Source organism: Phocoena sinus, chromosome 3 (assembly GCF_008692025.1).
Source record: "Phocoena sinus isolate mPhoSin1 chromosome 3, mPhoSin1.pri, whole genome shotgun sequence".
Taxonomy (NCBI): Eukaryota; Metazoa; Chordata; class Mammalia; order Artiodactyla; family Phocoenidae; genus Phocoena; species Phocoena sinus.
The window spans coordinates 44,760,103-44,777,903 of NC_045765.1; the positions used below are offsets into that span (position 1 = coordinate 44,760,103).

Sequence of the window (17,801 nt, forward strand, 5' to 3'; positions counted from 1 at the left end):
TGTTTGGTGTCACTCTACTTTGGACACATGAACTTGTGATCGGTAACACTTCTGTTGAATACTAACAGCAGATCTCATCTTAAGGTAATTACTTACTTTATTTATTTATCTATTTTAATTTCTTCTTAGTCTCCTACTAGATTGCATTCATCTTTTGGTCACAACACTACTCTCATTCAAAGGTCTAGGTTAGGTGGGATCCATCTGCTGTGGCCATCATAGCACTTTATAGTTTCCAGATTCCGACTGCCTAAACCTTATTGTAACAAAGACCTAACCATCTGTCTTCCATAAGAGTGGAAGCTCCATGCAGGCAGGTCTAGGCAGCATTTCCCATTTGCTCACTTCGGTCTCCCAGCTCAGTGCCCAGCATGCAGCAGGTACTCAATAAATGTTGGGGGGATGTATAGATGAAAGAACATACTAGGTCCCCTTGCTAAAAAGGCTTAGAGTTCTCTAACTAGTGAGAGGTTGAAGACAGCCTTTGGAAAGAGCATTGATCATCCCTATCTTTTGCTTGAGCTAATTGAAAATCAGGGCATCTAAGAGTCTTGCCTATGAAGATTCAGCAGCCCAGGGTTGCCATCTTTCCATCAAAGCAGAATTTCTAAGGGGTGGGTGGGTGGGAAGTACTACTGATTTCACTGCAGCATCACCTCCTCCAGGAAGTCTTTACAAATCCCCTGGGGGACAGTCATTCTCAGTTTCCTCTGGATTCCCAAAGAGTTTATCACTTTTTTATTATTCTATGGTTTTCCAGAGCCCCGGATTATAACTGGTGGTCTGTCTCCCTTTCTTCTGGACTATGCACTCTCCTGAGCCAAGCTAGAGCAAGCGCCCCTCTGGAGTCACCTGGCACAGGTTTGAATCCGGCTCCACAACTTACTAGCTGTGTGACCTTCGTTTAAACACTGGGCTTCTCTGGGCTCTCCTCTGGAAAGTAGCTAAGTAATGTCACAGACCTGAAGGGGCTGTGGAGGGACAGAATCTGATCAGGCAGATTAAGTGCTTGGCCTTAATTTTATCAAGCCTCAAGGTTCTGTTTCTCAACAAATCTTTGGTGAGCAGTAGGAATTTGGGGACAGTGTCCAGAACTGGAGTCGGGAGCTTTGACTTCCAGCCCTGAACGGGCCGAGTGACCTTGGCCAAATCCTCCTCCCCTCTTCAGGTCGCAGGTCTGGGGTCTGAGCAGAGACGGAGTTTTTCCTGGCGAGGCCCCTCCCGGCTGGTGACATTCTAAGATTCCAGGAGCGAATGAACTTGGCGGGGGCTGGGGGGGGGGTGGGGTCGGCGGGGAGGGGGGGAGGCGGGACGAGCCCGATTGGGCCCCGCGCGCCACGTGTCCGGCCCGGGAGCCGAGGACTGTTCTCCCGGCCCGCCCCTGCGCTGCGGCTGCTGCTGCTAACGGGCTCTGACCCAGCGAGCTCCGCGTCCGCGCGTCCGCCTGCTCGTCTGTCCGTCCGCTACAGGAGGCTTCCGCCGCGCGGTGAGTAGGTTGAGGTAGGAGACGGGATCGCTCCAGTGGACCCCCACCCCTTCCGGCGGGCTTCAGGAATGCGGGGGGCGAGCCATAAATGCCCAGTCATCGCTGACCCACGCCTGCCGCCGGCTCCGGGGAGGGGCGCGGGAGGTGGGGGCCGCGGGGACCGGGAACCCGAGGGCGCGGGAACCCGAGTGGGTCGCGGGCAGGGCGCGTCTGCGCAGCATAGTGGAGCAAATCCACTGCCGCAGGCGGGGAAGCGGAGGCGGACGGCGAGCGGGAGGGAAGGGAAGAGAAAGGAGGGGAAGGGAAGGGAGGCGAGGGGAGGCGAGGCGAGGGGAGGGCCGGCTCTGCAGAGGGTGTGGTGGAGGAGCGGGGGGCACCTGGGCCGGGGCCACGCAAGCTGCTGGCCGTGCTTTGCGGGACTAAAGCGACTCTGAAGGCCCGGGGTTGGAGACAGCTGGACAGGGGACGGACCCGCAGGGAAGGGTGTAGCTGAAGCCGAAGACTGAGGGCATGAAGAGTCGGACCCTGCGCTGCACCTGAAATGGTGGTCGTTGGGGCAGGGGTCTTTGTGTGCAGACTGATGGGGGACCGGCTGTCCACACCTCAGGGCCCCAGTGGACCCTCCCGCCCTCTTGGGGCCACTCCTCGCCTCTAAAGGAGACTCCAGGGGCCTTGTGATGGGCCAGAGGCCCCACCCTTCTTCCTGCGCTCCCTCAGCCCAGTTTCGGCCTTTCCAAAGCTTGGGGGCTTCAGATGACTCCGCAGATGCGAGCATGGGCGTGAAATACCTTGAGTCGGAATCCCAGCTCCACCAACAACGTGCAGTGTGACCTTGAATCCGTAGCTTTCCCTGTCTGAGCCTCAGTTTCCTTCCCCAAGTCCAGAGCTGATAAACCCAGCCTCTCAGAGGAAACAATGGCTGTGAAAATTGATTTATCTGTCAGCTGCAAGGAATGATTACAGGTTTGGAAGTCTTGATTACAGGCCTGGGAAGCCTGGCCTACCCAGCTAGGCCGTGCAAGGGGATGGGGTGGGGGTGGGGGTCCTTTGGGAGGATCCACCCTTTGCTTCCTCCCTCCCCCTCCTTTTCTCTAAACTCTGGTGGGTCTTCCCCAACAATTCCAAATTTGGACATACGGCTTCTGGGTTTGTAAAAGAACTCTGGTTCCCTGGTCTGCCCTTTTCCCTCACTTCCCCTTCTCCCCTTTACCCAAAGCACACCTTAAATTGCCCGCCCCACTGACCCAAATGGGATATCGTGACCTGCTTAGCCCTCCCTTTGGAGGTGAATGACTGCCCAGCTTCAGCTGCCATGGACCCTGCCCCTCTGGCTGGCAGGCCCTGTGCCATGGCAGAGGGCACTGGCCTAGCGGCCAGTGGAAAGCTGGGTCACAGTTCCAGGTGCCAGGGGTCCTTGGGCAAGCCCCTTCCTTCTCTGTGCTTTAGTTATCATTCTGTGACGAAGTCTGCTGAACTGGCTGCCCCTTGCAGTGCTGGTGTTCTAGGATTCAACTGTTCTAAGATTTAGGATGGTGGGAGTAGGGTGGGGCAGAGGCCTCTATCCCCCTATGCAGCTGTGACATTCACTCAGACATCTTTCTTTGCCTTCCACTCCTTGTTCCCGAGGCGCGGGCTGCTGGGATACAGAAAATATTTGTGGTTTCTGGGTAAGGGTCACAGCTGTTGCTGGGGCAGACTGTGGATGTGAATGTGCAGAGGAGGGGGCTGTCCCTGGGAAGTCGGGGACCTGGCCTCTTGGGGCTTGTCCCTGGGACAGGGTCGGGGAGCTCTGCAGTGTTGGGTAGCCGCCAGCGTCTGGACCATCTGCACTGCAGCACCCAGAGGGAGCCCTGGGCCACCAGGCTCTAGCCACACCCAGTCCCAGCCTCTGCCCTGCCACTAACCACCTGGAGCCCTGGGGACACGCCTACCCCTCTGAGCCTTAGTGCCTGCCTCTCTAGAAGGACAAGAGCTGTGCCCAGGGCACCCAGCTGGTAAAATAGGTTGGAGTTGCCTGGCTTTTCTTCATGGCCATTCTAGAATTTTCCAGGGAGGTCCAGTAGTGTCACCAGCCTCACCTCACCCAACCCCTCTAAGATGCTTCCTGGGTGGGGACAAAGCACAGGATGTGGTCTCTACCCTGATTTTCGAGCAAGCATGTCTGTCTACCTCCCTCTCAAAAGAGGAGAGGAAGCCTTGGGTGAGGGTGCCTTTATTCATCCTTTTAAACTTCTTGGTTTGGAATCCAGCCATACTCCCTTTCCTCCTGGGGTTGAGAACCCTCCCCACTCACCCCACCCCCAGACTGGCTAAGGAGGAGTGCCTGTCCTTGGGTTCTTGGAGCCTCAGATCCCCCACCTGTAAAATGAGGATGAGATTGATAGCCCCCTCATGAGATTCTAAGATGGGAGATGTGAAAAAGTGCCTTGTAAACTGTAGAGTGCCCTGCCCAGAGAATCAAGTGCTCTGTGGTGTGGTGCCACAGAAGGGTGTAGTGCTTGAGAAAGCAGGTGATCCGAGCCTCAGGTTCCTCATCTGCAAAACGGGTGTCCTTGTAAATAATAGTAAAATAGTCTTTTTTATTATTTATTGAACGCTTCTAACTCACCAGGCCTTGGCTGAACCCTATGTTAGATGCTGTTACCATGCCCATTTTGCAGATGTGGAAACTCAGCCCTCAAAAGTTTAGGGTAGAAAGAATATTAACACTTACATAGGGTGTCCTGTGTGCCAGGGCGTCTTCTGAGCACTAGATATGTCTTAATTCTTTTCATGCTCGCCACAGCTCTTCTGAGGGGAGCATAATTTTTATCCCCCATTTTACGTTTGAGGTTAAGTATGTGCCCAAGGCCACACAGCTCCTAAATAACAGGTCAGGCTCTGATCTCAGGCAGTCTGGCTCCTGCCTCTGTACTGGGAGACACTATGCTTTGCTATCTCTCACAAAAGTGACCTGAGCATTCCAACCCAGGCCAGTCCAACTCCAAACCCGGGGCCCCTGGACCATATCCTGGGGCCTTATCCTGCCTGAGGATCAATGATTCTGGGTCAGGAGAGAGAAAGACTCTGCTCTCTAAGAAACCCTAGTGCTGTGAGCTGGGGGGTGTGCCCGGGCACAGGGCCAGGAATGGCATTTACTCTGGCTTCATTAAAGGCAGGTCCTGGAGGGCGGAGGGGCTGGTCTTTGGTGTCTCCCAGCAGACTAGGGGAGGAGCCATCAGGAAAGGGGAAAGGGAAGGATCTAGATTTTGAAGGCCAGGGGCCTGCAAAGGGGGGTACATACAACCTGGGAGGCACTAAGATGATTTTCTGGGATGCCGGAAGAAACTTAGACTTCTTATTATATATGCTTTTAATCTTATGCTTAAAAATGTATATGTTTGTTTATCATGATGAATGGTCATTTTTTCCCCTTAGTTCCTGGTGGTGTATAGGATCAAAAAAATTGGCAGATCACTGCACAAAAATTTGTCAGCTTCGTTGGGGTGGGAGACTCGTCCGTCTCATTGTCTGTTCTACCCCCAACTCCTGCCAATGGGCATGCAGGAGGCGCTCAGTAAATAGGTTTTGAAAAGTGAGCCTCTGCTTAATCACTAACTTTCTTTATGAGCTGGGCAAGTTACTTAACCCCTCAAGTTATTTCCTCTCCTGGCTGTTTAATGAGTCTGAAAACCAGTAGGCAAGGTGATTCCTTTTTATTCTGTGATTTTTCAAGGGAGTCACTAAAGAAAGCATGAAAACCACTCAGTACCTTTCACTCAACAATCCTTATGAACCACACTTAGTAGTAAGGGTACGTTAAGGAAGCATATACAATAATTTTAAAGAAAAGGTAAAATCATTCCTCAGATATAAAAATGATCATGTGCTAAAGATTTTATTCTACTCAATAATCAGTGACTGGACCAGGCAGATGTTAGAACCAGCTCAGAAGAGAACCAGCAGATGCCTTTATGTTGAAAGGAATGTACAAATGGAGGCAAACTTGTTTTTCCACCAGAGGTGGGGGAAGGGAAAGGAAGTCCACTGAACCTTTATCAGATGGGACAGAATGAGCATGGCTCTAAGAATTATCGTGCATTTTTACAGATTTTTTTTTTTCTCACAATGCCTTGGAGACAAGCAGCCTCCATCTAATTGCGGAACGATAAATCCACAACGGTTGACCCAAGCCACTCACGAGTAGATGGCTTTAGAGTCACACTGTGGTTCAGAGGTGGAGAGATCCCTCCTGGCTTCCTAGAAAAGTTAGCAGAATCACCTAGGAAAGTTTTCAAAAATTACCAAAGCCCAGGCTTCATCCCTGGCCTGTTGAATCTCTGGGGGTGGCCTTATGTGTTGGTAAGTTCGAAAAACTCCCCAGGTGGTATTAATAAAGCCAGAATTGAAAAAGCACTGGTTTTGTTGCTAGAAGGCTGGTTAGAAAATGCCAGTGGAAGAGATTCCTGGTTTAGGGGGGAGAGGGTGTGGTAGTGGGTGAAGAGGTGGAAGGCGAAGGCAACAAATCAGGACGGGTGTCAGCGGCCATGAGTGCGGAGCTCAGAGGGCCTGCATCGAAGGGGGGCCGTTGGAGATGAGTGGGCAGAGTCCCTCTGGCACTCCTGGGGCGCAGCGGTCTGGGTGATTGTTTTTTGCATGATCTTCCAGGTTATAAAATTTTTCTCAATTTGCCCTTACCCTCCACACCTGATCTCACCCCCTAATACTCAACATCTCCTCTCTCCTCTCAGAAGTATGCTCTTTTCCACCAAAGCCCACAGGCTACATCTTGAGAACAGAAATGCTTTTTCTTATGCCGGTGTTTCTTCTCCCCTCTTTCTTCTCCTTCCTCTGCTTCATTCCATCGAGTCCAAACTTTTTTTTTTTTTTTTTGGTTGCGGCAGGCGGGCTCCTTAGTTGCATCATGTGAACTCTTAGTTGCGGCATGCATGTGGGATCTAGTTCCCTGACCAGGGATCGAACCCGGGCCCCCTGCATTGGGAGTGCGGAGTCTTAACCCCTGTACCACCAGGGAAGTCCCAAGTCCAAACTCTTGATTGTGTACTTGTATCAGCCCTAATACGCATCTTTAACTTTATATATGTATAGCGAACATCAACAATGGAATGTGAAAGGGCAGGATCGATTTAGAAAGTTGTAATATTCTCATTCTGTACCCCAATGGATCACTGTGCCCAGTACCCCACTTTGGAGACCACTGCTCTAATAACGGTGATTGTGATAACAGAAGCTACCACTAATTAAACATCTACTCTGAACCTGACCATGCTAAGTATTTTACCTGCCTTACTTCATTGAATTTTCACAAAAACCTTATGAGATTATCATTTCTGAGATGAAGAAACCGAGTCAGAGAGAAATGATGTAACTCCCCCGAGGTCATGAGCAGTCAGGATTTGAACTCAGGCCATGACTGCAAAGCCCACATTCTTTATTACAATGCCACCCACCCTGCCTCCTTTGTAAATGTTTGGGACTTCATATGCATCTTGTAGATGTGGAAATTGAGATTCATATTTAGGTAACTTACAAAATTACTAATTGGTGGGGAGCAGAGCTGTGACTCGGTCCTTCTGGAGGACTTGGACAAGACCTTCTGTCTGGCTCTCGGTTTCCCCAGTGCTATAGTTAGGCAGTGGTGGTTGAGCCAGCCCTGGTATTCTCTACCCCAGAGTGTTCCTTCTGGAGCGAGTCCTGATTGCTTGCAGCCTAAAGGACTGAGGCAGGAGGTGGCCACAGCAGCACAAGGCCACCATCAGCTCTATCGTTGAATGGGTTTCTGGAAAATGGGTTTCTGGAATCATCTGCCATGATGAGCCTTCATGGAAATCCAGGTCCAGAGAGATTCAGGGTTCCTGAGAGGAGAGAGGCACTGGCGTATAGCGGCCATACCTGCCAGTCTTGAGAAGCTATTTCAACCAAGATGGTGAAACTTGCCTATTGGGGGTGGGGTGGGGATAGAGAGGAGTCCTGTGGCCTTGGGGGAGAACTCTCCTAGGACTGTTATTCTGAGATTTTGCTGTGAAAATCCCTGGTTGATACCTACAAAAGCCTCTCACATCCACTCTGGGTTTTCCCAAGGAGGGAGTGATATTATCCACATTGTGCTGATGAAGAAACTGAGGTCTAGAGAGACAACCTAGCTTGTCTGAGGTTACGGGGGGGCAGGCTGGGAACCAGAACCTGGGTCTTTTCTTTCGGCCTCTTCCTAACGTCCCAGCGTGTTATTACCCGGGGGTGGGATGCAGGGATGTCAGCCATCGTCTGGGCCTGGCAAGTCACTTATCCTCCCTGAGATGCCTTTACTTATCTAGAAAGTGAGGGGCTTGGAAGTAATTGTTAAGGGCCCTCTGGGGTTCTGAAACATTGGATATAAAACATTTATTCAGGCAACCTGAGAAGTGTGGTCTGGGTCGCCCTGGGAGGGATCAGAGCCCCTCGTAAAGCCAGGGTAGATGGCGCCTCTGTGATTAGCTCCAGAGCTTCCCTGAAACCTCAGAGGAGGGGCTGTGGGAGCCTGGCCCCCCTGAACTGCAGTCAGAACATCTAGTTCTGGAAGTTTGCTTTCCATGTATATACAAGACGTGCACTCACAAGAGGCACATATAAACTGCTCTCAGAGCTGAGAGTATTTTCCCAAAGACTTGGAGGCTCCTCCTCTGAGCCGTCCAGATGGGCCTGGGCTGCCGCCAGCAGCTGAAGTTTCCAGCAACAAGGCCAAAGGAAAATGCTTCGAGGCTGGAGGTGCAGGTGACGGGCCTCAGCTGACTTCCTGGGCCTCATGCAGTCCCTTTTTCTCTGCTGGCCTTGGAGCTCCCTCCAAACCTATGTTCTCCCTGCTGTGTCACATGTATTTTGCCCATACCATCCCCCAGACCTGGGGAAACCCAGAACTGGCTCCTGGCCAGACCCTAGGGTAGATGTGGGTTCCTGCTCCCCCTCGGGGGAGTTTCTATTTCCTGAGGAGAGCTCAAGTTTGTACCAAAGGGCCCCTGGTTGTCAGGGAAACAGCAGGGCTTCCTCAAGCTCTGCTGTCAGCTCGCTGCGGTTACAGGCAGATCACTGCCCTCTGCTCTTCACTCCCAAGCCCATCATCTCACATCTGTCCGCTGACTGTAGTTTGGGGGACTTGTATTCAGGCAGTGGGGACACATGGGTAAACATGACAAAACCCTGTCCTCAGAATGTCCCCCTAGCACACTGAATGCCACCATTTACATCTCTGGCCTGGCCTTGACATAAGTTGGGTCTCATCCTCCAACTCTCCAAGGCAGGAAGGGGAAAGCCCCAGTTCTGTACTTAAGATAAGCTTGAATTCAGAGATGAGCAACGTGCCCAAGGTCACATAGCTGGTAAGTGACAAAACGGACTTGAATGCAGGTCTGTCTGTCTGACTCCAAACCTGTGTTCTCCCTGCCGTGTCACATGTCTCCTGTGGCCCCAGAGTGAGAGAGCAGGATTATGGGCTGAGATCAGGGGCTGATTTCCCCTCAGTGTTTTTTGTTTGTTTGTTTGTTTGTTTCTTTGGCGGGGTGGGGTGGGGTAGGGGTGACGGTATGTGAAGAGCTGGAAAACACTGAGGTTACACATCTCCTTTGTTTCTACCTTCTGTTCTAGTTCAGTTCCTTGTAGCTCTTACTGGATATAAGTCTGATAGAGTTTGTTATTTTTACTTTAAAAAAGTAATACATAGACATGGTTTAAAAAGATCAAACCGTGCAGTCCTGACTACGATGGACAGCGCTGGTCCTTCTTTCTCCTCACATCCCAAGAAGATTGTGGCTCTCCCCTCTCTGCCCTCCTGCAGAGAATGCTCAGTAGCTCCCCCGCTCCCCCTTCTCTAACCCCTTTCCAAAGCAGCAATGTCCCTTTTTACCTTTCTTTTTAGATAAGGTATCTTTGTTTCTTATTCCTTCACTGCAGACCCTGTGTCCTGACACCCCTTTCAGTGAGGTCGTGTGTCCTGTTTGTTCAGTTGCCCACCCTCACCCATGATCTGTCCCATCAGAGAAAAACCCAAGTCTTTACAGTGGCCTTAGGCACTGGTCCCTTGATGCCACGTCTTACCAGTGTCCCCACCCCACTCCCTGCCGCTGTATCAGCCACACTGACCTCACTGCCTTCAGGTAGCCACGTGGTTCATGAGGCCTCTGGCCACTCCACCTGAGATCACACCCCTTGTCACTCTCTCCCAGCCAAGCTTCATCTTTTCTTCTTAGTTTTTATCATATGTTTGTTATCTTTCCCCATTATAGAGGAAGCTCCAGCAAAGCACATGTTTTAGAAAGTCTCTTTTATTTACTGGTATATCCTCAGTGCCCAGAGCAGTGCCTAATAGGAGTAGATGCCAAAGAGACCGTAGCCCGTCAGATATTTGCAACAGGTGACCCAGAGCCCCTGAGGGTGCCCATCTACAGACTGTTAAGCCCCGAATTCTGGGACTGTTCTTGGTGACTTGGCAAGAGAGCATGCATGGTGCAGATGGCATGGACCCTGGGATCTAGACTTTGTTGAATTCAGGGTCTTTTTTTAATTTAAGTATAGTTGATTTACAATGTTGTGTTAGTTTCAGGTGTACAGCAGAGCGATTCAGCTTTTTCAGATTCTTTTCCATTTTATGTTATCACAAGATATTGAATATAATTCCCTGTGCTATGCAGTAGGTCCTTGTTGTTTATTTCGTGTATAGTGAATTCAGTTTTAAGATGTATGATCTTGGGCAAATTATTTAACCTCCCTGAACCCCCATCCTCAGTTTCCTCCTCTATAAAAAAGGGGAATTTGACTCCAGGAAGGATTGCTGTGAGGATTAAGTGAGACAGCATCTGGGAAAGTGCCCTGCGTGGCCTGGAGGAGTTGTGCTGGTCAGTGGTCGTGCCCTTTCCCTCTTTCAAGTTCTCCTGGTTCCAAGAGTCTTTCCCATCCTGCTGTGAGCATCTGGACACTGGCTAGTCCATCCATTATCCTCCAAAAACTGTGCCTGTCCCTGAGCTGGGTCTTTGGGTGTGATTTAACCTGAAGGGCTGGAGGCAGCTGGAAAACAGCTGCGGGAGCACACTCTCCCTTGAAAGGAATGAGGCTGAGGAAATTTAGGGGAAAGAATGGAGGGAATCAGAGTGCAGAGGAATCTCATGGCATTTCTTTTTTCTCCACAGTGTTGTCTGCTGCAGAACTCGAGACCATGGCCAAGCTAGCACAGGTAAGGAGGCTTTCCCCTCCTATAGTCCTTCCCCTGGGCCTGGGCTTCTCCCAGAGTCACTGTGCCTGCAGCACAGATCCCTGGTACCTTCAGTTACAAAAGAGCTGGAGAGGTTCTCAGGCTTTGCTTGCTCCTATTATAATAAGTCACAGCTCTTTCAGATGCAAGTGACCGATGACAACACACAACGTCCTAAGCAGAAAGGAGGTGTATTGGCTCACATGACTGAGAAGCGCAGGGCTTCAGGTCTGGCTGGATCCAGGGGCCCACGTGATATTGTCAGGATCCTGCCTCCGTGAACTGGGCCTCCTCTGGGTGGCTTCATTCTTGGACACATTCTTCCTTAATTGTTCATACTAGCCATCAGCAGCAGCTCTAGGCTTCCATTCTGCTTCCTGGGCAGCATGCAGGATACAACATAATTTATACCAAACTATTCCAGGGAAAATCTTGGGTTTGGTTTTCATTGGCTGGGCCTGGGTAACTTGGATCCAGGTGGTAGAGCTGGTCCCACCTGAGCTGCCTGGCCCAAGAGTGGTTCCCCCAGGAAGGGAGATGGATACTGGATAGGCAAAAGCATTAGAGAGGGTCCTCTCTGCTCTGGAGGTGGATTTGGGTCCTCTCTGTCACATGCATTTGGGATTAAGTTTCCCTGGCTTGAGAGACACCAGTCTTTCATGCTGTCTGAGCGCTTTGCTGGGCTGTGGAATTTGAGGTGTATCAGAGCTTTTACTCCTGTGTGTGGCCAGGATTAGGTTCCGTCCTTGGTCAGAGCTAGGTGTTGCTCTGGGCCAGGGTTTGCCCTGTTGGCTGGACTTAGAGAAAAAGACGTGGTCACTGGAACAGTGGGGTTGAAAAGGGAGAATAAAACAAAGGGACCCCTGATTTGGCCCCTTTGGTCCCTCATGTCAATCGTAGAGCTATTGGCCACAGACATAATACAGAAGCTGTGTGATCTTGGGTGAGTTCTTTACCTTCTCTGTGGCCCCAGTTTCCATTATGAGGTGATTGAGCTCAGTGATAGCTAAACTTTGTCCCCATCTTCATGACTTGCCACCCAATGAACAAGGGCCTTAAGGATGTCTATTCACAATTTTAGAAGAGCACATGGTGTTATATGATGTAGGATCAGTACTCAAAAAAGTCTTAGCCGTGGCCTGCCTGTCGGCCTCTGAGGAGCACACTTTGCACAAGTGGCCTCTCTGACCAGGAGAGAGTGCTAGTGGTTATAGACAAAGATCCAAGGCGTAGTTGTTGTTGCTACCCATTTCCCATGAGTAATCATCCCAGAGTTACTTCCTGAGAGGCATTCGAATTGCAGGGTTCTGGATGACCCAAGTGGACAGATCAGGTCCCGGGAGACCAGGGTGGCCAGGACCTAGGGCACACATCTTTGGACTCCTGCACCAGTGCTCCCAGACCCTGCTGTCTGCCTAGCTGACCTGTGCTTTCTTGTTGCCACGGACCAGCAGCCATAGACATCCTACAAGCAAGAGCCCTAGGATGGCAGAGCCTTAGGGGGTCCCTTATCCTATGGGATGAGTTGGAGCCCCCATGCACAGTGCTAATGCTCTAGTGGGAGCAGTAAAGGAGCTCTGGGGGCACGCAGGTTGAGGAAATAGGAAAAGCTGCCTGGAGAGAGCTACTTGAGGAAGAACAAGGGGGCTGAGAGCGCTTTAGGTAGAGGGGATGCTGGGACAGAGGGGCAGAGGGGAGAGAACGTAGCGTGTGCAGGGCAGTAAGAGCAGTTTGGATGCTTGGAGAGCAAGGGTCGGGGGAAAGAAGAAGGGGGCTGAAGACAATACAGGTCTTCCTTGACCTGCAGTGGGGTTACCTCCCAGTAAACCCATGGTTAGTTGAAAACATCATGCGTTGAAAATGCATTTAATCCACCTACCCCACTGAACATCAGAGCTTAGCCTCATCTACCTTAACTGTGCTCAGAACTCTTATAGGAGCCTACTGTTGGGCTAAATCATCTAACACACAGCCTATTTCATCATAAAGTGTTGAATATCTCATGTAATGTATCGAATACGGTACTTAACGTGAAAACCAGAATGGTTGGGTACAGAATCGCCGTCAGTGTATTAGATGACCACCCTCGTGGTCGCGTGGCTGCCTGGGAGCTGCGGCTTGCCCCTGCAGCCCAGCCTCATGAGAGAGGACCCTACAGCGTATCGCAAGCCCGGGAAAAGATCAAAATGTACAGTTCGAAGTACAGTTTCCACTGAAAGTGTATCACTTTTTGAATAATCGAAGTTGGATCAGTCGGGTACTGCCTGTGCTAGGGAAGAGTGAGAAAGGTCTTCCTTCCACTGAGCTGAAGTTTGTGTCTAATGCTCCCAATTATTAGCACCCCAACTCTGCTCCTGTGTACCCCTTCCCAACACACACATGCGTGCACACACGTGTACACACACACACACACACACACACACACAGAGGCACAGAACAAGCCACTCCCTCTTTTCTCTGGTCCAGGCCACCCCCAGTTACTTCTACTGTGATCTCTGTGTCAGTTCTCCCTCTCTCCTTCCAGAAGGGGGGACCCTGAGGCCCAAAGTCATAAAGAAATAGTGTGGTGTCATAGAAAGGCCCAGAGGCATGGCTCTGTGGCCTTCATTTCACAGGGATGTTCTGGGTTTGACGTGAAGGTGAGTATCTGAAGGCTTAGGGGACAGGGCGAGAGTGGCAGGTGTTGGTGGGGAGGCCTGGGTCAGGCCTGCTCCAGGTGGAGTCCTGGTTGGGCAGCCACCTCTCTGACTCATGTGGCTTAGGTTCCCGAGCGGCCTCGGGACTCCTGCTCTAGCAGCAGCCTGGGTGGAGCCTGGGGTCCAGGCTGCTCACCAGCTGGCACTGGGGCCTGCTGAATATTTCAGGGTAGAAAGTCCTTTCTCCGCTTCTCTCCCCTCCCCTCGCCGGTACTTGAGGCCAGGAACCTGTGTGCCAGAGGAGTGGCAGGCAGTCAGGGTGAGGTGGAGAAGTGGGGACAGCTGTGCAGGTGGCACTGGGAGATGTAAATTCACCAGGTTGGTGTGAGAATGACCAATGATGGGAAACCTGGGTGATTTGAAGGACTGTCCCTGCGTCTCTAAATGTGACCAGTGCTGGGGCCCCCCTGCGCCGCCCTCTCCCCATGGCTGTGATCCTGCAGGGTGCTGGGATAACTAGGGATAACTAGTCTGACGGGCTACTTACTATTGTTGTGCAAAGAGCCACATGGGAGAGAGACTGACTTGCAGCTGGCCAAGCCCACCTCTAAGGGAGCGTTTTCTCCCGTTGCGGACGCGCAGGCTCAGCGGCCATGGCTCACGGGCCCAGCCGCTTCGCGGCATGTGGGATCTTCCCGGACCGGGCCACGAACCCGTGTCCCCCGCATCGGCAGGCGGACTCTCAACCACTGCGCCACCAGGGAAGCCCTAAGGGAGCGTTTCGATCCAGCCTTGTGATAGCAGTTGGACTTCCTGTCCTCCAGCATGGCATGGCCTCATCTTTCAGCTGCAGCCTCTGCCCCAAATGCTGCCTCAACCACTGCACTGGGTGAGGAGGGAAGAGGGGGGAGCAGAAGCAGGAGAGAAGGTGTCAGCTTACTGCTGGGACCTCTTCCCTTCTTCCTGGGGGCTCCGCTTCCATCCTTCCCCTCTCCTCCTCCCTCCCTCCTGCCAACTTACAATCCCACGATCTTGGCAACTTTGGGCATCCGCAAGAGCCCTGAAGAATCTGGGCTTGCTTTCCTGACTGTTCTTGTATGCTCTTGGCTCCAGGCCTTTGCCGTGCTGTTTCTCTGTATGAAGCCTTTTCCTTCCCTCCCCCACCCCTTGGGCCAGCTGTTGCTCATCCTTTAGGGCTCAGCTTAGCCTTCTCCTCCAGGAAGTCTTCTTTGATTGCTCAGGGTATGTTCACAGTCCTGCATCTGCCCGTACACCTATCCACCTAGGAAACAAATGGTGCCTAGTTGTGGCAAGCCTTGAGCCAGCTGCTGGGAATACATCAAGACAGATACGCGTGGAGCTTTCTAAAGGGAGTATCTCTTTTCTGGTCTGGGTATCTGGCGTGTGTTACTCTCTCTTTCTCTGCCCAGCGGTGTGATCAGGTTGCAGGGGATTCACGGGTGGTGGGAAGAGGGCCGTGTCCCTTTCTGGTCATCTTCCCTGCCAGAACTTTAAATAGCAACCCTGCACCCACGCATGCATACCTTGGAGGAGCCAGCAACGGCTGACATAAACCAACAGAGCGTTCAAATGCCAGGCCGGGTCCTGCAGTGCAGGTGCCGGGAGACGCAGGAGGTGGTCGGAGGCTCATTTGCTGCCGTGCACTTCTTACTGCTCTAGGCACGGTTATGCGAGCCACCCTGCCCCTCCCATGAAGCCTGTCCTGGTTCCCTCATGCACCTGGAATTGCCCTCCACTGTTTTCCCAAGTCGCTTTGCCTCTGTCATGGGGTATTTATTACGAGCTCTATGCTAATTTGTGTTCTAGTCTCTCTCCTCCACTGGGTCAGAAGCTCATGAAAGTCAGGCTCGGGTCTTCTTTCTCCCCGAATCTTCGGCCCTTCGCATCGGACCTGGCACAGGCTAAGTGCCCTGTCACTGCACTGTGTGCTTAGTGCCCTGGGCTCTGGTATCCACGGCTATCCCAGCTCTCGCTGCTCTCCGGGGCCCCATGGCTGACCCATATCTGACTTCTCTGTGAACCAGCCCATTGTGCATTCAGCTTCGATGTCTAAGATTCTCTGGCTCTGCCTCTCCCCGCCTTTGTCCCAAGGACCCAGCCAGCTTGTCCTCAGATGCCAGTTCATGGCTCAGTTTACTGGGCCCAGAAGAGCAGCACCTCATCTGGGTGTTGATTCTGAGGGTGGCTCTGGGCCCCCCACCCTGGGCCAGGACCCCACCCTCAGAAGCTGGCAGCTGCAAGGTTTCTGGAGCTAGAGAGCAAAGAGGAACTGGAGAGAGATGTGGGTTCTGTGTGACCCCAGCAAGTGGCTTCCCTTTGTGGGGCTTGGTTTCTTTGTTTCCGTGATAGAGATCATCTGAAGCGCTTCTACAAAACACTAAAATCACACTCGTGGAGGTGAAAGGGCTTTGTACACCGTAAAGTGCCATAGACATATGTGGGGCTCTGGTTACTTTTGCAGGAATCATTCCCACCCCCTGCACTCAGTCTGGGTTTTATCTCTCCCGGCTCCTGGGAAAGTGGTGCAGAGCCGGGGGCTTGGCCGAGCTCTCCTCCCGTGGGGAAATGGCACCACCCTTGGGGCAGGCGGTGGCAGGAGGTACAGGAAGAGTCCTCCGTACCCTTGCCCAGGCTTTCTGTAGCCAGCGCTCCATTTTAGGGGCAGGGAGCTCAGCCACGCTCCAGGTGAGCGACGACGGTGTCTGGGGTAGGACAGTGCAGGTGGGGATAGAGAGAAGTGGGCAGATTCCATCTCACCACGTCCTGGGTCTCTTCAGAGAACTGTGAAAATACACCCCTGGGTCTTGCCGTGGCCATTATGGAGGCTGAGTTTTGGGATTTGTAACAAATATCTGATCATTTTAGGGACAGCGGGGACCTTTATCCTGTGGCCAGGGCTGGGAACCCCGTTCAGGGCCAGCACCTCACCCTCTGCTCTTCTCTCCACAGGGCGCCAAGTACCGGGGCTCCATTCACGACTTCCCCGACTTTGACGCCAGCCAGGATGCCGAGACTCTGTACAATGCCATGAAGGGCTTCGGTGGGTGCTCGGCCACCAGGAGTGGGGCCCTCAGGAAGAGAAGCGGGATTCAACTGGGCTTGAGGGTGTCCCCATACCAAAAGGATAGCCCTTTTGGTGGGCGGTGGGGTGGGATGGTGAGATGTACTAGGTCATTCTTTGGTCTCCTCTTTTTATTATTATAATTTTATAATGAACTATTCAAATAAAAAGATCTAAAGAGTAGGAGAAACTACCCATAGACCTGCCACCCAACTTGAGAAATAGCACTTACTTCCTCATATAGTTGAAACCTCCATGGTGGGTCGCCCTCCTGATAGCATCACTCTGTCTTTTCTCTTGGGGGTAAGCACTACCCTGAATTTGCTGCTTATTCTCTTTTCTTTTCCCTCTCACTGAAAGAACCCTGTCCTGGGCGTTAGGACACCTGGGTTTTTCTAAGCCAGGCTCATTGGGAGACCTTGGGTGAGTTGTTGCTCCTTTCTGGGCCTCAGTTTCCTTATCCGTGTGATGAGGAGGTAGATCACGAGCCCTCTGAGCTCAGATACTACATGTGCTAGGATCTCTCTCAGTGGTGGCTTGTCAGGTCCCCATAGATTCCCCACTCCGAGGTCACTGCCTCACGTGAGCAGAAGGCTGATGCTGAGGACTTGCAGGGAACAGCCCTGGTGGGCTTCCTGGAGGCAGGTTGGGGTAGGGTGACGGGTGCCTCCCCTCTTCTAGGCAGTGACAAGGAGGCCATACTGGAGCTGATTACTTCCCGGAGCAACAGGCAGAGGCAGGAGATCTGCCAGAACTACAAGTCCCTCTATGGCAAGGTAACCATGGCAACCAGAGGGCGGGTGGGATGGGGGGGCAGTTGGTGAATGATTTCATTCACCTGTGTGTTCAGGGCCTTTTGTGAGTATTTTACTCCAGGTCAGCCTCTGTGCTGGCACTTCCGCCCTCCTTTTTTCTTTTTCTTTTTTTTTGGCTGTGTCGGGTCTCTGTTGCTGTGCGCGGGCTACTCTTCATCGTGGTGCGTGGGCGTCTCATCGCGGTGGCTTCTTGTTGCGGAGCAAGGGCTTAGGTAGTTGCGGGCGCGTGGGCTCGGTAGTTGTGGCGCATGGGCTCTAGAGTGCAGGCTCAGTAGTTGTGGCGCTTAGTTGCTCCATGGCAGGTGGGATCTTCCTGGACCAGGGATCAAACTTGTGTCCCCTGCATTGGCAGGCGGATTCTCCACCACTGCGCCACCAGGGAAGTCCCCTCCTTTCTTCTCCTCTCAGGCAGGGGCCATTCAGCCACGGGAACATCTAGAGCACCTGCTTCACGCTGGGCACTGTGTTAGGGGTTAGGGCTACACAGGTGAATAAGACCTGAGGGTGTCAACCCTATGGACTCACGGACCGTGGGAGAGACACACAGCGAACAAGTAAACAGACA

The 17,801-nt window shown here is 52.2% G+C and overlaps 1 protein-coding gene across 8 annotated transcripts in view; it reads left to right on the forward strand.

The window, feature by feature from the left end:
• The first annotated feature begins 1,360 nt into the window (after positions 1 to 1,360).
• The window catches only part of ANXA6 (annexin A6), a 54,995-nt gene continuing 38,554 nt past the window's right edge, over positions 1,361 to 17,801 (forward strand). For 5 of the 8 annotated variants that reach the window (XR_004349101.1, XM_032625992.1, XM_032625993.1 and 2 more), the window contains exons 1-4: positions 1,361 to 1,486; positions 10,642 to 10,685; positions 16,310 to 16,400; positions 17,103 to 17,197. Coding sequence is in view for 6 of the 8 variants with exons in the window: in XM_032625992.1 (XP_032481883.1) it covers positions 10,668 to 10,685; positions 16,310 to 16,400; positions 17,103 to 17,197 (204 nt within the window). In the remaining 2 variants the exon portion in view is untranslated. Of the gene's footprint in view, positions 1,501 to 10,641; positions 10,686 to 16,309; positions 16,401 to 17,102; positions 17,198 to 17,801 lie in introns of all 8 variants that reach the window. The other 3 variants (XM_032625998.1, XM_032625996.1, XR_004349102.1) reach the window with 3 other exon arrangements.